Source organism: Myxocyprinus asiaticus, chromosome 36, assembly GCF_019703515.2.
Source record: "Myxocyprinus asiaticus isolate MX2 ecotype Aquarium Trade chromosome 36, UBuf_Myxa_2, whole genome shotgun sequence".
In the NCBI taxonomy this organism is placed as follows: domain Eukaryota; kingdom Metazoa; phylum Chordata; class Actinopteri; order Cypriniformes; family Catostomidae; genus Myxocyprinus; species Myxocyprinus asiaticus.
Window position 1 is genome coordinate 49,636 of NC_059379.1, and position 15,103 is coordinate 64,738.

The window sequence follows — 15,103 nt, forward strand, 5'->3', positions numbered from 1 at the left end:
TCCAAGAAAATTTTGCAAACAATCTTTTAAAAGCAAAAAATATTCTTAATTTTTGGATACAAAGAGATATCTCAATTTATGGAAGAATCTTGTTAACTAAAATGGAATTACTTTCTAGGTTTGTTTATCCAGCCTCCTCCTTAGCTATTCCACCTCACTTAGTAAAAGAATGTAACACTGCAATATTTAACTTTATTTGGAAAAATAAGCATCACTATATCAACAAAAATGATTTAGTTCATAGTTACGAAGAAGGCGGATTAAATGTTATTGACTTACAGATAATGAATAGTGTTTTAAAAACTCAGTGGTTAAGATCATTTCTTCGTAATACAAACAGCCTTTGGTTTACGGTCTCCTCTTCAATATTTGGGAAAGTAGGTGGCTTGGAATTTTTGATTAAATGTGACTTTGAGTTGTCCAAATTGCCTCTTAAATTATCTGCATTCCATCAGCAGGTTCTCCTTTATTGGAAATTAGCATTTTCACACAATTTTAGTCCACATAAAACTTGTATTTGGAACAATCGTTTTATTGTACACCATAAGTCTTTATTTTATGAAAACTGGGTTCAATATAATATTTATTCCCTATTGGATATGATGGACAATTCTGGTAATGTGTTCAATTACAATGATTTTTGTTCAAAACATGGATTTGTATGTCACCCTAAAGAATTTTATACAGTTATAAATGCCATACCAAAAAACATGATACTACTGATAAAAGGGATTCTTTCACACTATTCTGTGACATTTGCTCTCCCATCTCTTTGTCTGGGTAATTTATCTATTAGAGATCATAAGTGTAACAACAAATATATTAGAAGTATTTTCATTGGTAGATTTAATCCAAATCGAATTAAACGTCACTATATTTTCAAAGATATTAACCCGAAAGAGATGAAGGAAATGAGATTGAATTATCTTACTTTTCCAAGTCTCCCTAAAGTGAAAGAACTTCATTTCAAAATAATGAATGACATATACCCATCTAAAGAATTCCTTAAATCAAAGTTTCATATTGGAGAAAACACTTGTCAATTTTGTGAAACTGATATTGAAACCACTAAGCATATCTTTTTTGATTGTAATTACTCCAAGCGATTTTGGTCCCAATTATATAGTAAAATGTCATGTATTATTACATGTGTAAATCCTCTTGAATACAAACAAATTAAGTTTGGTGTACTTAAGAAAGATTGTTCACAACACTATTTGATGAATAACCTTTTTGAACTTGCTAAATACTTTATTCACAAATGCAGATTTTTAAAAAACCCTCCTTCCTTTCCTTACTTTGTTAATGAACTTAAAGCAGTTGCCACATCTCTTGGTACCCTTTCAAATGAAAAAGCTATTACAGTAGCCAACTTTTTCAACGAGTTAAGTACCCCATAGCTTTTTGATACCCCTTTGCAAAAACGTATCTCTTCAATGTTTTTTTTTTTTCTATTACTTTATATTTAATTTAAATTTATTGCTGTCACGTATTATAATTGTTAACTATGTCTGCCTTTTGAGAACTGTAAATGGTTAATATTGTTTGTTAATGCCTTTTTTGTTTGTAAATTTGTTATTCTTTTCAATAAAAAAAAAAAAAAAAAAAAAAAAAAGAAAATCGAACATAGAACTACTTAATACCAACACACCATAAAATAAAATGAACATACGCCACAAGCATGGCGAAGGCAGCCTTAATCAAATAAAACGTGAAATATGTAATATGCAGAAAGATTAATTTATAATGTGCTGTGACTGTAATATTGTGACACTACATGTCCCACCGTGCATTACGTAACTGTCGCTTGCGTGTGACGTCACAAGAATGTTCAGGAAGGCGTTCAGTGTTGCGTCAGTGTTGAACGCGCGTCTCAGAGGTGAATTAGACAACAAACCGAGCGGTGAGTTTAACTTTTTTATTTCACGTTCTGATATGACAGTGTAGCGTTATGAAAACCAATAATAAAACTCTTAATTGTAGTAGTTTATACAGCATTGAACTGAGTGTTTATTTATTACGAACCACACGCGTGACATCAGCTGCGTATCTCATCAAGTTTATTATTCTTTATATTATTTAAACGTGACTGTTTGTTATGTGCTTCTAGTTGAATACAATTCTGTTCTAGTGTGCTGTTTGTTTGTCTTGTGATTGAAACAGAATATCAACTGTGTTTGCTGTTGTGTTCATGTGTCTCTCTGGCAGATCAACAGCGATGTTTCTTTCACGTGTGTCGTGTTTGCGGAGCGTCTCTGTGGCCGGTGTCCGGTCAGTTCTGTGTCCGAGTCCCGCCGGACTCATGAAGAGCTGCTCACCCGTGATGAGGCCACAGCAGGTACCACAAAGAGAGAGGGGGTAAAATCTTTCCGTGGCAGGGAGAGCTGCCACCGCCACAGGCAGCTCTCTCTGGGTCCGTCACTATTTTATGCGTCATCCTCGTGATCCATCCCCGTTACCTGCGCTTCTCTTGCGACCCGCCACCGTATACACACATGTGCATATACTGTTTCCATACACTAGCATATTTAAAACATTAATTTGCGTATTTTGTTGCCTCTACAATCCTGTCCCACCTCACAATGTTCAGCCCACATCGCTTCAATATATGCAGATGTGCAACTTACACAACAGTGAAAAGAGATGTAGTTTACTTTAGTTCTAACTCACTGCGAATTGTAAGTTGTCTGAATGTAGCCTATATAGTATATTTTTATATATCATAGAAAAAGTGCTTATAGAATAGTTTGAGCATTATTTTAATCCAGGAAAGTAAGGATGAGACTGTAAGGTCTGCGTGACCTTGCTGAGAGAAATGTGGGCACACATGACAGAAAAATACTCTTCAAAGCACTGAATGACACAGACAATTGTTAAAGTTATTGTATACTTTCATAATAAATGAATTTAAAAGGTTATTTTTAAAAATATACTAACTGCCAGAATTCCACCTTTGAAAAGAAGTCCGAGAGTCTGTGAAATAATGGTGGCGAACAAGAAGAGTGGAGAAGCATGCTTATATTTATATTTATGCATTTGGCAGACACTTTTATCCAAAGCGACTTACAGTGCACTTATTACAGGGACAATCCCCCTGGAACAACCTGGAGTTAAGTGTTTTGTTCAAGGACACAATAGTGGTGGCTGTGGGGATTGAACCAGCAACCTTCTGATTACCAGTTACGTGCTTTAGTCCACTATGCCACCACCACACCCTATGCCTAATGCTTATTGGCTAAGATAACAGGAGGGGTGTGCTTATGAGGTAATGTGTGATAACAGTACGCTTTGAATGAGAGGATCAGACGATAAAGCTGGTGTCTCGGCTTTGTTGTTTTGCTCAATAAAGACTAACCTTTGACATCTGGAACCCCTGACTTCCAGAGTTTTCTTACTGAGAGAGAAAAAGAGTCTTCAATATTCCACGACACGTATTGTCTGTATTGTTTTTCTGTGGAGTGTTCTGATGTTATTTGTACTAATACATGTTTCTACTGGTCATGTATGTCATGTGATAGGTCTACTTACCGCAGTAAAGATAGTTTGTGTTTCGATATTCAGACTTTATTTGCCTATAAATCTGCCTTGCGCTGCTGTAGACATGTAAATAATATCTCCTGTTATTGTTCACTATTTGTGAATTCAGGTGACGTGGTCCTCCGGTCCGTAATCAGTGTTTTTTTTTCATACCAACTCTTCATTTTTTAGTGCGTATTGCTCATGACATTATCATAATGTGTGTAAATAAAAAGCTTGACACTCCATAAATATGTTATACAAACCCTAAATATTTTTACATATTTATTCAATGTTGTTAACACTGCTTTTAGCAAAATAACCCTAACTTTACAGGAGGACAAATATAACTATTGCAATGTAATGTATGCTACTGTTCATGTGTTGCATTATTGTAACTTAACACTCAAGTGTCAATAAAGGCAATCACTGTAAACAACAGTGCTACCTACAATACTAAATAAGACTCTGACTCTGCACTCAAAAAGGTATATGATACATATTACATTTTAATATTAAAATGTACATCTACATGAGTTCATAATCTTAAAAACATGAACAAAATAAGGTAAATATTTAAGTTGCCTATATTATGTTTTTTTCCCCTAATTTAGGTCATTGTCCCTCATAATGTTTGTTCTGTCAGAGATTATTTAGCAGAGATGTATTTCACATGCGATCCGTAAACGTCACAGGCAGCTCTCAGACGCAATCCGTAAACGTCACTGGCAGCTCTCAGACGCAATCCGTAAACGTCACTGGCAGCTCTCAGACGCAATCCGTAAATGTCACAGGCAGCTCTCAGACGCAATCCGTAAACGTCACTGGCAGCTCTCAGACGCAATCCGTAAACGTCACTGGCAGCTCTCAGACAGCTCTCAGACGCAATCCGTAAACGTCACTGGCAGCTCTCAGACAGCTCTCAGACGCAATCCGTAAACGTCACTGGCAGCTCTCAGACGCAATCCGTAAACGTCACTGGCAGCTCTCAGACGCAATCCGTAAACGTCACAGGCAGCTCTCAGACAGCTCTCAGACGCAATACGTAAACGTCACTGGCAGCTCTCAGACACAAGCTCTCAGACGCAATCCGTAAACGTCACTGGCAGCTCTCAGACGCAATCCGTAAACGTCACTGGCAGCTCTCAGACGCAATCCGTAAACGTCACAGGCAGCTCTCAGACAGCTCTCAGACGCAATACATAAACGTCACTGGCAGCTCTCAGACGCAATCCGTAAACGTCACTGGCAGCTCTCAGACGCAATCCGTAAACGTCACAGGCAGCTCTCAGACAGCTCTCAGACGCAATACATAAACGTCACTGGCAGCTCTCAGACGCAAGCTCTCAGACGCAATCCGTAAACGTCACTGGCAGCTCTCAGACGCAATCCGTAAACGTCACTGGCAGCTCTCGGACGCGATCCGTAAATGTCACAGGCAGCTCTTCACATAAAATGTATTTTAAATTATAATTTTAAATTCATCCTATCAGCTGTTATAGCCAAGTACACTCAATGTTTACTGAAACATAAAAATCTAGTTAAAGTTAATTAATGCATGTTTTCTAGTTTTCCACAATTCAGTGATAAAACAAAAAACAATATTTACCTACATATATTTTTACAAAACACTCTTCTTTTTTTTTTTTTATGAACAGGGTGTGTAAAACCTGCTACACTCACTATCATTTTGTATTATTATTATAAGCCAACAATAACTTGTTGTTGTCCAGTTTGTCATTATAATTTGATACAGTATTATTATTATTATTATTATTATTACTTTGTAAATTACGGTGTAAATTATTATTTACACCGTATCATGGCTGACCCTGCACTCTGACCCCAGCTTAGCTGGGATATGTGAAAAAAAGAATTTCACTGTATATGTGCAAATGTATAATGTGTGATAAATAAATAGTTATAATTATTATTAATTGAGTATTTGTTTTATACAAAAGTAATATATTTCTCTCTTATTTACTTTCACCTGGAGCTTATATTCTGACGCTGCAGTGTATTCATCATGTTGCAAAAGGCTGTATTTATGTTAGCATCGTTGGCAACATTCATTACAGTATTGTAACATTAAACACACAAGCACGCCGGCCCCTCAGCACACTAGAGCAGAAGGAAGAAAAAAACATTGCTGAAAGCGCTGAAACTTTGCTCGGTGCAGAATAATCTGGAATAATGTTAAACATCTCTCTGCAACCTGAACTTGTTCAGAACGTCAAATCTTTGTGACACATGTGCTAAAAACAAACTAGACGCAACGCAATGAATGAAACGGAACGTTTTTGAGTGAAACAGTGTTTTTGAGACCTTCTTGAGAAGTTATTTTTAACTTTTGACACTGTCTAAAAACGTGACGGTCCTGTGAGACACTGAAGAAACAGCGAGACGCAGTGCAGCAGGCATGGACGTTCGTCCAGCACGTTTACATAGGAAAACAATGGAAAAACAGAGCAGACGCGGGCAAAAAACACGTTCGGCATGAATGGCCCCTTACTCATCCATTCGCACGTATCTGTGAGTGAAAGCGTGTGGGCGAAACAAGTTCGGAAGGCCTGTATATCTTTTTTCATAAATTAAAAACCCCAACTAAAATTCCTACTTGAAAAACTGACCCAATCCAGTGGACCTCTAACATAAACAGCTCTGAGAGCGCTGACAACAGCATATTCACACGTGACAACACAACAACATGTGACATGCCACCCTCAAGCGGTTTTTGCAGAGCTTTCCTACAGGGGCGGGGGTCCCCCGATGTCCGGGGCCCCACGCAATTGCGTGGTGGTTAAAACCGCTACTACCTGCGCACATCCGTGTCCCACATGAAAAGCGTATTTAGCACTCATAAAGTCAAATGAATGTAATAAGGTTGCTTCATCGCCTGACGGAAATGCATACGGACGTGGCTGAAATGAGAGCATTAAAATAAAGGTACATCTTTAAAAAACTTCTATATTGATATTTACACGTTATATTGATAACATTGTATCGTTGGTCATTGGATCGATGGATCGTTACACCCCTACTCATTATATCATCTGCTGCTGTAGATATTCCTTTAAACGAGAAATACAAACCAGCAGCTGGTCTCCAGACTGATATCTAACGTGTCGTTTATTTCTCGTTTATCAGGGGTTTTCCTCCAAAGCCAGATTTGGATTCAGACGAAGCAAGACTTCCAAAGAACAGTTTCAGGATGCAGCGTTTCAACCTGCTACAGACACAGCTATTAAAAGTGAGTTACGTTGTCATTTTCTATGTTCCTCGACGCAGAAAACTTTTATTGATTTATATTTATCTAAAGCACTTGGCTGTAAATCAGCATAAAACTTTGGACTTTATTCATGAAACACAAGTGGAATGAATTTCTGTGTAAATTTGACATTAAAACCATTCTTCCATAAAGTCACACATTCAGTTAAATGGGACAAGTTATGTAAAAATGGCTTTATGGACGATTTACTTTCTTGAAATACTCATGTTTTCTAAATATGGCCCATTAATTTTAAATGTAATATTTTTCTTTTTATTTATACTTAAATATCTTTGTTTTAAAATGACTAATGCTTCAGACTAAACAAAAGAAGAGTGGATATTTATGAGCCCTTTTTAAAAGCATCGGAACATCACAGTGTTCTGTATGTGATGAATGACGTATGTGAGTCTCTCATTCGCAGTTGACAACATGGGCAGATTGATTGTGGCAGGAGGTGCGGCGGTTGGATTGGGAGCTTTGTGTTATTATGGACTCGGAATGTCGAATGAGATGGGAGCCATCGAGAAAGCCGTGTAAGACTTCCCTTCAGCTTCAAACATAAAACCAAAATCCAGTTTACATCAAGCTGTGCAGATAGACGTAACGATTGAACTTCTCATTGAATCATGTGCAGTCAGATCCTGATGGCTTGTTCAAAATACAGCTTGTAGTCAGAACATTTGTCAGCTACACTTTCCTTCATTACCATCTCAGCACAAGTGTCTATTGAAGTGTTTTTAGAGATATTTGACCTCCATCGCTAGATCTTTATAATGTGTAGTGCATGTGACCTCATATTGAATTGAGTTGCTACAGTTATACAGTAAGAAAATGCATGTTTACAGTTTGTCGTGGAAGTCTTATAGAGAATTGCTTTCATTCTCGGAATAAACGCACAACTGAATGCCTGCAGAATCTGAAAGTGTTTGTGTGTTTTCCAGCATCTGGCCGCAGTACGTGAAGGAGAGAATTCATTCCACATACATGTATTTCGCAGGCAGCGTGGGACTGACGGCGCTCTCCGCTGTAGCCGTTAGCAGAACGCCAGCGCTCATGGGACTCATGATGAGGGGATCCTGGCTGGTAATTTGATTTATTGCCCTTTAAAAACATTCTTCATAACAATCATTTCTTACTGCATGAACTAGTATAGTAACATTTTTCAATTTGCTGTATGAAGTGGATGTGAACGCATACTGTAATTCTATATTGCAGTGATCCATCTCTCAATGAAATATCCATATTGAGTTTATTATTGAGCATTTAAGTGCAGTTTCCTGGTTTGTTTCCTCGACTTGCTAGAACTTCCAATAGTTCCTCAAATATTCTCTTATTTATTGTTCACAGGCAATTGGGGCAACGTTTGCTGCCATGATCGGTGCAGGAATGTTGGTGAGGTCAATCTCGTACGAGCACAGTCCTCTGCCGAAACACCTGGCCTGGGCGCTACATGCAGGTAAAGTGTTTAACGGTCTGATCAGAGCTGTCGAACCTTCAGAAGCCAGAAATGATGCCGTTTTCTAACACGCCTCTAGAGGGCAGCACAGTCCACACTTGAGAGTTGTTGTTCAACACTTTCCTGGAGGACTAACACTGAACATTTTGAATGTCTCCCTTGTTTGACACACCCAGTTAAGATCATGGAGCACCATACTGATTAGCGAATCAGGTGTGATACATAAAGGTGACAGCCAAAATGTGTCATGTTAGTGGTCCTCCAGGAAAGGATTGGGAATCACAAGGTTCATTCACCATTGAGCTCTAAAGAAAATCTCAAAAGACAAAACTTGTTTTCACATGAAAGTTATTGGTCCTCTTAGACAAACAAATGCAGCTTAATGTTCAGCACTGTTTGTGTTTTTGTGCAGGTGTCATGGGAGCCGTTATTGCTCCATTAACTCTCTTGGGCGGCCCACTGATGATTCGAGCAGCCTGGTACACAGCAGGCATTGTGGGCGGTTTGTCGACCGTGGCCATTTGCGCACCCAGCGAGAAGTTTCTCAGCATGGGTGGTCCACTCGCTGTGGGCTTCGGCGTGGTGTTTGCCTCTTCTCTGGGTACAAAGCACTCGCGGTCCAGCAGATATTTTGTGACACACTGTTCAGTTCATGAGTCTCTTTGATCTGTTTGTGGTTTGATGAAATTATGTTTCTCTTCAAAAGGCTCCATGTTCCTGCCACCCACCTCAGCGCTAGGTGCCGGTCTGTACTCAGTGGCGGTTTATGGAGGTCTGGTTCTGTTCAGCATGTTCCTGCTGTATGACACGCAGAAAGTCATCAAGCGCGCGGAGACGCATCCTCTGTACGGTGTTCAGAAATACGACCCCATTAACGCGTAAGTGATTTCTGAGGGAATAATAAAGCAAATGTCACCAGTTTATATGAACTCTATCCATCATTTAAAAATGCAACAAACATCACTGAGTGTGACTGAATTTGATGCATTATTAATTCTGCAACTGTTTCATTACTGTAATGTCTTTGGTTGTGGCTGTGCTTCTACAGATGTATGGGCATCTACATGGACACTCTAAACATCTTCATGCGACTGGTGATGATTCTCGCCAACGGCGGCGGAAACAGAAAGAAGTAAACATCAGCAGACATCGAGACATTAGACTGTTCTTGTGGGAAACATCAAGAAGAAAATATAGCTGCATTTAGTTGTTTAAAAGCAGTAAAAACATTCAGTTTGCTCTCAGCTCAATTACATGTTTAACCCATCAGACAGTAAAAAAACTTATTATTATGAAGGTGAATGCAGATCCGCCTAATTCCACATGTTGTGTAATTATAAAGAATATTTGTGTTTTGTTTATTTGACTAATAAGCATTTAGCTCAGTACAGACTCAAGTTATTGCAGAAAGTGAAGCTACTGAAGTCTGTTCTGGATCTGTGTGTTGCATTTGTTTTACAAGAGAACGCTTGTGTCACACATATTCTGGTATTCCTGCAGTTTCGCATTTATGGTTCAATAAACTTTATTTGCATCTTCACTTACTAGATCGTAATTGCACATTTTACTGCATTCAAGTAGACATGAAATGAGTACCCACTTTAAAAATATATTTAACCAACCTTCTGTTGGACTGTTATTGTCTATAGATATCACTTGTACATATCTGAGCAGAATGATGTAGAATGACCTGCTGATTCTGAATCCCTTTATAAAATTATTTAAATGTCGCACATTAAGAAATGTACTTTGACATTTTTAATTTACTAGTTCGAGATTTAATTATTTTCTTTGAGCGTTTAGGAGCAGGTTTTTGCCATTTAAAAGTTTCTTTACAGGTACACCCGAACTCAACATGAAAAAACTCTCACAAGTCAGTAAATCTGTGTCCGTCCTGATCTAGGGTTTGTCAGTGGCTGTTTGTGTTTTTGCTGTTGAGAGAATCTGAGGACAGATCGAGAATTCACTCACCAGATGACAGTGAGATTAAAGAATAATCCTCGTGTCCACCATCTGTGTTCCCATTGGTGATTAAATCCAGAACGGAGGCTGCTGCCAGCTGATGCCAACATCTGCACTGCCACAGGTGCATCTGACTTTAACAAATCAGATGTCCATAATACTATCATCACATTTGCTGCTAAAGCACCGACAAAACCCTGAAAAAGCGATCAGTGTCACTGCTACAACTTGAGCGGAGGTGTCCTGACAGCTGTTGATCAGTCCTGCAGAGAGCATGTCAAACAAATAAGAGCCCATTATTATTATTATACAGATCGTTCCAACACTAAATCCTGAAAAAGCCTTTGAAAAGGCCAAAACTTGCCATGTTGCATAGCCACCCTAAACAAACTTCAGTTAAATTAAGCCAAAAATTGAGAGGTTGTGTTTTATTGTGAATATAGTCACTGAAGTGTGTTGTTTGGCACGATGCAAAGCAGAGGAAACCTTTCAGCCGTGACTATATTCACAATGTATATATTGTGAATATGACAGCCTTGGGTGATTTATTGCTTTTATACAACGGTTGCCATAGCAATAACTCCATGTCAAAGTTTAAGGGGCTTCGCACTGTACCTTAGAACACAACTTTAGCCATGGTAAAAATCACAGTAACAGGTCTCTGGAGGGTATTGTTTTTTTTATTATTATTATTAGGGGACATGTTTTTTTTTAAATTAAATCTTACAATAATAAAGAAAAGCAAAAAAAAAAAAATATATATATATATATATATATATATATATACAATCAACATTTAAACCCCACAACCACCCATCCCAATCCCCGACCCCCCAACAAACATCCCTGTGGTCACACATGAGTGAATACTATAATAAAAAACTATAGTTACTCTAAATAGTTGCCCTATTTCCCAACAAACAAATTCAAGTTACCCTGTCTTCCAAATGACACCTCTTCAAAAGCTGCCACCCTCTCCATCTCCGTGCACCACTCCCGAAATGAGGGCGCACCAGCCGACCTCCTGCCTGGCGATCATCACACTGGTCAGAACCCAATTCTCTATGTGACTGTTCCCCACATCGATGACCGCCCCATCACCCAAAACACAGAGTCTGGGGAAAAACGAAACCCGAGTGCCCATCACGTAATACACAAAACTCTGAAACTTCAACCAGAATTCCTGGATCTCATCACACCACGAAAAAAACATGGGCCATGTCTCCATCCTCCGATTGGCATCGCCAGCAGGTGGGTGTGTCTTTAAGACTAAGCTTATACAATCTAGAGGGGGTCCAATAAAATGTATGTAAAATTTTGAATTGCATAAGGTGCACCCTTGCATCTCTAGATGCAGACATGATGTTTTTTAGAATCCTAGCCCACACTCCCTCCTCCAATACCAAGTTTAAATCTTTCTCCCATAATCTCTTGAGAGAAGTTAAAGCTCCATCCCCCAGACTCTGAATTAGCAGGGAGTAATACACTGATGCCTCATGAACTTTTCCAAAAGCAGTTTGGAAACCTTTCACCTCTCCCAGAGAATCTGCCGCTTTACGAGGGTGTATGCTACTCCCAAAAATTGTACAGAGCTGGTGGTGCAACTGTAAATACCTAAAGAACTGAGATCTGGGAATCCCAAAATGTTGAACCAAATTTTCAAAAGATCTCAATACTCCACTCTCATATAGGTCACCGAGCGTATTAACCTCCCTCACGATCCACTCTGACCAGCAGAAAGGGGACTTATTAATACATAATTTTGGGTTCAGCCATATGCTCGAGGCAACATTTAAATAAATGTCCGAAGTAAACACTCTGGACACGTTTGTCCATATCGAGTGCAAATGCGAAATAACGGGGTGTGACTTAACTTCTCCGGATAGTTTGATAGAAAGGCTTTGCAATGTCAAAATAGGGGCAAGAACTTCCTGTTCAATAAAAAACCAGGGAGGGGCTCTCTCAGGTGGAAGTGACCAATGAGCCAAATGTCTGAGACCGAATGCATAATAATAAAACAAAATCTTGGGTAGGCCTAGCCCACCTTTGTCAATCGGCCTATGTAACTTATTAAAATGTAATCTGGGATGCTTACCATTCCAAATGAAGGACTTCGCTATGCTATCAAATTGCTTGAAATAAAAGAGGGGGACATCTACAGGGAGAGATTGTAGCAGGTAGTTAAATTATGGAATACAATTAATTTTAATAACATTAACCTTCCCAATCATAGATAAGTGTAATGAAGCCCACCTGACCACATCGTTCGAAAAACTTTTTATTAAAGGGATCAAAATTAACTCTAACTAAATCAGACAAATTTGCTGGGAATAAAATGGCCAAATACTTAATGCCCTGTCTGGGCCACTGGAAGGCACCTGGCTGAAAAGAGCTGTCAGAGCCAAAGCTTCGGATTTAGACCAATTGACTCTGTATCCTGAGAAATTAGAAAAGGAATTAATAATTCTGTGGAGGCAAGGCATAGGTTTAGAAGGGTCGGAGACGAATAATATAATCTCATATGCGTAAAGCAAAAGCTTGTGGTCACCCCTGGAAAATCATCTTCCTTTCTTATCGCCGCTGGTTCCAGGGTAAGACAGAACAATAATGGGGAAAGAGGGCAACCCTGCCGGGTGCCCCTATCCAGAGTAAAATAATCTGAAATTAATCCATTTGTTCGTACTGCCGTTAACGGGTGTCTATAAAGTAACTTATTCCATCCAATAAAAGTATTCCCAAACCCATACATTTCCAAAATCTTAAAAATGGAATCCCATTCCACCATATCAAATGCCTTTTCGGCGTCAAGTGAGATGGCAGCGACCGGATATTGATCATTCACCACTGACCACATGATATTGATGAGACACCTAATGTTATCAGAAGAGCTGCGGCCCCGAATATACCCCACCTGATCTATATGTATAAGAGATGTTATAACTTTACTTAATCAGTTAACCAAAATTTTGGACAATATTTTAACATCTAGCTGGATCAGGGAAATTGGACGGTAACTCTTAAACTTGCTTGGATCTTTGTCCTTTTTAAGAATCAGGCTTATCTGGGCTTGTGTCATGGTTGGCGGAAGCTTTCCATTCTTTAATGATTCCGTATAAACTTCTAACAAAAGTGGCGCCAGTTCTGTAGCATAAGATCTAAAAAATTCAGCAGCAAAACTATCTGGCCCTGGCGACTTGCCTGTAGGCAAGGCCTTAATTACCTCGCCAAACTCCTCCAAGATTATCTCAGAATCAAGAGAATTGTTTTGCTCAGTCATCAGTTTAGGGAGATCTAATGGTTCCACAAAGTTTCTAATATCTTCATCAGTGCACGAAGACGTGGAACTATAAAGATCAATATAGAATTCTTTAAAAGCATTATTAATATCAATGGCTGAGGTAAAAATTACACCACCAGCAGATTTCACTGAGGGAATGGTAGACTCTCTCTGCTTTATTTATCTAGCCAAAAGCTTCCCTGCTTTGTCCCCCGACTCAAAGTATGACTCTCTTGCCCTGAATAACCAAAACTCCACCTTCCGTGACAAAATACTATTATATCTGTATGTCAATTGGGTCAATTCTCTGAGGCCATCAGATGACATTCTGCGCTTCAGCTCTGCCTCTGCACTTTTAATATTCCCTTCCAACTCCACGAGTTCCCGCGCTTTGGATTTTTTGGTGAATGAGGCATACTGTATGATCCGACCCCTAAGAACCACCTTAAGTGCCTCCCAAGCCACGCCCACAGAGGATACTGAGGACCAGTTGGTCTCCATATAAACATTGATTTCAGCCTTTATCATTTGTTGGAAATCAGGATTTTGCAAAAGGGACACATTAAAGTGGCAGCTATATGATTTCTTTTTCTCCATGTGGCAACACCTCTAAACTCACCAGGGTGTGATCTGAGACTAAGATGTTTCCAATTGAGCAGTCAACAACAGATAAAATGAGGGACTTAGATATAAAAAAAATCTATTCTAGAATAAATCTTATGGACTGATGAAAATAAATGATAGTCCCTACCAGATGGGTTCAAAAGTCTCCAAATATCTGTTAGACCAAGATATTTACACAACCTGTGAAGTGTCAGTGTTGCTCTAGGGGGCTTACACACTTTTGCTTCACTATGATCAAGGACTGAATCCATCAAAAGATTAAAGTCTCCTCCCAATATTATATCATGAAGGGTGCCAGCGGCTTGCAACATCCCTTCAAGATCTATAAAAAAGCTCTGATCATCAGCATTAGGTGCATAAATATTAGCCAAAATCAACCTTTGCCAATGAATTTCTGCTAAAACTATAATGACTCTTCCTAATTTATCTTTAATCTGTTTGAGACATTTGAATTGTAGATGTTTATTTATCAATGTAATGACTCCCCTGCTCTTACTTGAGCCAGCACTAAAGAAAACGTGTCCACCCCATATCTTCCCAAATGTTTCAGCTTCCTGCGGAGAAAGATGCGTTTCTTGAAGAAACACTATATCATATTTCTTATGTTTAAGAAAATAAATAACCTTCCTTCTTTTTATGGGGTGCCCCAACCCATTCACATTCCATGTGGAGAGAGACAATCCACTCATATTAACATTTGACATTTCGACATATTAGAAAAAATAGATTGTGTGTCAAAAATAAAATTATAAAGACTACATTCTCCATTTGTGCAACAAACAACCCACGAAATTTCCCCGAAAAAAAAAAAACAGAAAAATGAAAAACATGCGCATTAACCCTGCGCTTACGAGAGCCCTCACGACAGCTTTGCTGTCGGATTGCTCAAGTCCAGTGTTTCTATATACATTTTGTGATACAGAATTACACAGCAAAAAATAGTCTATAAAACAAACTCCAGCCAATAAACGGAATAAGCACAAAAAACTTGTAGATT

The 15,103-nt window shown here is 38.8% G+C and overlaps 1 protein-coding gene across 1 annotated transcript; it reads left to right on the forward strand.

Annotated features, from left to right (window-relative positions):
• Positions 1 to 1,777: 1,777 nt before the first annotated feature.
• On the forward strand, positions 1,778 to 9,787 carry ghitm (growth hormone inducible transmembrane protein). The gene is made up of 9 exons (XM_051674800.1): positions 1,778 to 1,903; positions 2,209 to 2,338; positions 6,664 to 6,766; positions 7,209 to 7,320; positions 7,729 to 7,870; positions 8,135 to 8,243; positions 8,656 to 8,844; positions 8,950 to 9,121; positions 9,292 to 9,787. The coding sequence occupies exons 2-9, from the start codon at positions 2,219 to 2,221 to the stop codon at positions 9,377 to 9,379; spliced, it is 1,035 nt and encodes a 344-aa protein (XP_051530760.1). The 5' UTR covers positions 1,778 to 1,903; positions 2,209 to 2,218; the 3' UTR covers positions 9,380 to 9,787.
• Positions 9,788 to 15,103: the final 5,316 nt, after the last annotated feature.